Raw genomic sequence first — 4,909 nt, forward strand, 5'->3', positions numbered from 1 at the left:
AAAAATGGTAATTAAGACAACAGTGGAAAACACAACACTGGCTCTTCAGACGGTTCAGTAGTTTTCTACCAGTAATTGGCTTTTCACTGCAGGACAGTATCATAATTTTAATTATGATTTTTCAACCAAGGCATATAATGCAGCTCTTCACAGATACATTAATGAATACTTGCTGCTCCTTTACTGATTCATGTACATTCACACTATCAGGCTCAGTAACAACTGAGACTTCCAGCATGTGCTGTACTTAAAAAAAAACATAACAATTTAACATGAAATATTTTTTCATTGAATGAAAGTTCTGCTTTTTATGTGAAACTACTAAACCCACAGTTTTCACAAAACATCTCTGAAACAGAAAGAAAACAATAAACTATGGGATTTATTTATTAAAACTCAAGCAAATGGCCTAAAAAAAAAATCTGTTATTCAGTAGGTTTTACCACTGTGTAATGCAAAAAAAACTCTTTAAATATTTATAATTGGGCCCAGATTTCAAGGTTAAGGTTCTCAAATAATAAACTGTTACACTATCAAAGAATGTGCAGTTAAATAACCAGAACACTTATAATATACTTTCACAGTGTACAATACTTTTATTCTAAAGTAACTAGCTGGAATAAATGGAAGCCCTAGCAGCATAAAATTCTAGAAAAGCTGTGATTAATCAGATATAGGTACCTATGGCATGTAACTATATTATTTGCAGAAATAGATGAATGGCTCAAGAAAAGAGGTGAAACCACTGGAGGAAGAACGTTGAAATTTACCCCCAAGATGATCATCTACCTACCCCTAAACATAGCTATTTCTGATCATGAACATAAAAGACTGTGTTTCTGTGGTTGCTGCAATGCTTTTCTGTTTGTAACACCATTATGTCAAGCTCAGCCATGAGCATTTTGATGTAAAGAAACAGAAGAGAGAAAAACGGGGAGGATGAAGAAGCAAAAGGAGGGAAAAATAAAGAAAGGAAGAAATAGAAAAATTGTAATTACACCAACCCACAGAGTTTTCCTGAACATTAATTATTGTTTGCAATGTTACCCACTTACCAACATCAGGATCAGTGGCTTGGACTCTTGTTAACAAAGCTTTAGTGGCTGTGTTCTCATAGACACACGCAGTGTAGTGATCAGATGAAAAGACTGGTGGATTATCATTAACATCTTCTAAAATAAGATGGACTTCTGATTGGCAAAACCTGCCACCACCATCAGTGGCTCGGGCAATCAAGTTGTATGCAGGGATTTTCTCTCGGTCGAGAGGGGCCAAGGATTTCAGTTCACCTAAAATGGATTAAAAGCAGTAACCATCACTACTATTGCAGCGACATCATTAATTCTGGATAGCATGTCTCAAAAACATGTGTTTCACAGGAATAGGAAAGAGAAAAAAAACCCAGCCTTGCTTATTCCCATGAATGGATTAAAAACTCACAGCAGTGTCACTTTTCCCTCCCCTTTACCCAAAAAAGTGATACATCTCTGACCTAACTTGAGGTCTGCATGGAAACAAAAGGGTTGGTATGAACTGTTCTGGTTATAGCATCCAACCTGGCGAACAAAGATGTCCCTTTTTCTCCCTGCTACCACCACCACCACTTCAAGTGATCATCCACACCTGCCATAACTGGAACAACTGGCTGCTGGTCAAGTGTAACCTAACTCTAGTTAAGGAAACCAGCACCCACAGCTGTCAAGGGATTAAAGCTATTCAGAAACATTCAGTTGTCATCTTACCATTTTCTGGATCTAAGAAAAATTTATTGTTCCCAGCACCATAAAGAGAATAGCGAATTTCACCATTGGACCCAATGTCAGCATCTTTAGCACTGATTTTAAGAATGACTTTATTTGATGGAATGTCTTCAGGAAACAGTGCTGTGTATGAAACCTAGAGACAAAAACAGAAATGTAAGCCATGCTGTAACAGTATTTTACAGTTTATTTTAACTATCTGTAAATAGTGCACCTAGTAGAAAACAGTGCATTTGTAAACTCGTGCATCTTTCTATACAGGAAACAATTTTCCTTTATGCAACACATTCCTAGAAATTCAAATCACTGCTAAGCTTTGAGGTGTCACAGAAACAACGCCAAATTATGGCTCTAAACAGGGCTCATTTTAGGTGTTCAAAGCAATACCATTTTCTATCTTCTGTTTGTTCCATCAGCACCCATGAAATGAAAGTTTTGATGAATGCGCTAATGGAAAAAACTGTTTTTATCACCTCAACCAGCAGTTTTGAGGGAAATACAGACTGTGATTCCCCAGAGTGGTTCTTGCAATGACAACAGTCCATCAGTGATAATATAATGATGGGAAATATATGAATATACACATACATGTTTTATTTTATTTTGTGAGCAGTACCATTAACGAACTATGGGGTTTATAAAGTCTTTGCTTTCACACAAACCTTTTTATTTCACTAACATCAGTTTCCCATATTGCCTTTCCACAGAGAGAGAGCTAGCACTCTGAAAGCTGTGGTCAGGCCACACTCCATGCAAGCCTGACAACAAGAGAGCATGCTACATTCTTCTGCCTTTTCCACTGGCTCTCTGGCATCTGAAAGGTTCAGGAAAGCTGGAGTTAAACTACACTGAAGACGTTTCCACATGGGTTGTGAAGGGAGAGCACATTTTTTTCTGCAGGGCAGGAGTGGCTGCCCAATGCCACCTCACAACTAATTTTTTCTCAAGTAAACTAAGGCCACTGTGTATGAGACTCCTTTATGAGGCCAGCTTTATGAAACCATTATCCTTCAACCTCTGCTTCACAGGAATGCTTTATCTTGATCCTCTCCCAGATCACTGCAAATTCAACTAAGACCATAAGGATGAAAATTGGCATGATCTATGAATACCTGTAAACAGTAAGGTACACCCATAGGGAAACCACTGCTTTCAGCACAGCAGTTGAGTGCTGTGGGTGTTGCTAACTCACCTGTTCACAAACTGGATTATTGTCATTAACATCAGTGACGGTCACTTCCACAGCAGCTTGGGTTACAAAGAGGCCATCTGTGGCAGTGATGTTCAGATAATAAATGTCTTGCTCTTCCCGATCGAGAGGCCTTTTAACATAAACCTTCCACTCATTCTGAACTAGACCCAGAGCAAACTTCCCTTTGGGATTCCCTCCTGCAAGAAGACAAGCAACACACAGTGGGCCAGGGCATCCCTTCAAAGCTCCGACATGGCTTAAACACACAGACACATCACAGAGGATCTGAACTAATCAGCCATCATTTGTTTCACAGTGATTGATGTTTCAAAACTCACAAACTCAGGAAATCTGTTATAAGACTATGCTCCCCCTGTTTATTGTCCCCCAAATGCCTTGTATGAAAGTGAACCAGTAACATTCAGTGGAAAAAAAAATCCATTTAGCAGAGCTGAAGATGATCTCTTGTTTAGCTCCCCATAAGGGCAATCAAATTCAAACTGTGAACAATCAATAGTCCTCTCAGGCTGGTACAATTGTCTTTCCACTTAGTCTCAGGAGAGGATGTAATACACCGTAGCTCTTGTTACCAAGACAATTTCATTAGCTGTTGATTATGCAATCAAGGACTGGAAGTGGGTTCTATTAAGGAATCCTCTAATGAAAGCTTTATCATACAGCTGTGTCTTTCTTGTGCTTATTAAAATTCTAGTTTTCAAAAAAGTTTACATGACACAGGAAGACACAGTAGAATTAAACAGTCCTAACAAGAGGTCATTTGAGGAACAGTTCAGATATATCTAAAAGTGAAAGCTGGTAAAAGGAGTGCCAGAGATGAAGCAGAAGACTTTTTTGTTGTGCCATAACACTGACACTGAACCTGGCAATGTTGCTGTACCACATCATGAAATCACCTGGTGACACAAGCAGGTTGAGAGAGGGAAAGTTTTGGTCCACATCATCCTCAGGAAGGAAGAAAGGACAAGCCACATGCAGAAACATACAATAATCAAGGTGGGCACAGTTGTTAATGTTTCCAACAGTTATTTACTCTTTCATCTGAAATGGTACAGTTCCCTGCCTGCTCCATGAAGAAATCACATTCAATTATCTTTCTCCGAGTGTAATCCCAACCTCACGTCAGACCAAAGAGAAAAATCTTTTAAGCCAATGTTATGTCTTAACTCCACTAGTCAGTTCAGCCCCACACAGATGCTCATTCATTTCCTCCCCAGTGGGAATGGGAAGTGAATCTGAAGAGTAAAAGTGAGAAAACTCATGGGTTGAGATAAAGACAATTTAATAGGTAAAGGAAAAGATGTGTGTATAAGCAAAAGGAATTCACAGTAGGTGTTCAGCCATCTCCAGGAAAGCAGGGCTCTGTCACCCTGACAGTTACTTAGGAAGCTAAATGCCATAATTCTGAACATCCCCTCTTCCTCCTTCTTCTCTCAGCTGAGCATGACACCATATGGTATGGAATATCCCTTGGGTCAGCTGTCCCAGTTGCATCCCCTCCCAACTCGTGTGCACCCACAGCCTTCTCACTGGTGGGGTGGGCTGAGGAGCAGAAAGGGCCTTGACTCTGTGTAAGCTCTGCTCAGCAGTAACTGAAACATTCCTGTGGTAGCAACACTGTTCCCAGCACAAATCCAAAATATAGCCCCATACCAGATGCTGTGAAGAAAATTAATTCTACCCCAGTCAAAGCCAGTAAAGTCAACTATCCAGTCTTCTGAGCCCAGTGTCTAACATAATCTTGGTCTCTAAAAACATATTTGTGTATTTAATAATTTAGGATAGAGCATTAGAGTCATAGCAAATTCATGCACCACAGAAATGGAGTGAGGACATATTAAAATGCATCATGTTGCTCCACTCGGTGAACTTAACTGCAGCTCACCTGCTACTAGCTCTTTGCCCACCATATTAAGCTTTCTCCTGTGTTCTCCATGCA

The 4,909-nt window shown here is 39.7% G+C and overlaps 1 protein-coding gene across 1 annotated transcript in view; it reads right to left on the minus strand.

Moving 5' to 3' along the window:
- Positions 1-1,047: 1,047 nt before the first annotated feature.
- Positions 1,048-4,909, minus strand: part of FAT3 (FAT atypical cadherin 3) — a gene marked incomplete at its 3' end in the record, with an annotated part of 253,079 nt that continues 249,217 nt past the window's right edge. The window contains exons 10-12 of the mRNA XM_009076092.1: positions 2,953-3,149; positions 1,743-1,896; positions 1,048-1,289 (exon numbers count right to left, since the gene is read on the minus strand). Of these exons, the coding sequence (XP_009074340.1) occupies positions 1,048-1,289; positions 1,743-1,896; positions 2,953-3,149 (593 nt within the window). The remainder of the gene's footprint in view (positions 1,290-1,742; positions 1,897-2,952; positions 3,150-4,909) is intronic.

This window comes from Acanthisitta chloris, unplaced genomic scaffold (assembly GCF_000695815.1).
Source record: "Acanthisitta chloris isolate BGI_N310 unplaced genomic scaffold, ASM69581v1 scaffold3936, whole genome shotgun sequence".
Classification (NCBI taxonomy): Eukaryota; Metazoa; Chordata; class Aves; order Passeriformes; family Acanthisittidae; genus Acanthisitta; species Acanthisitta chloris.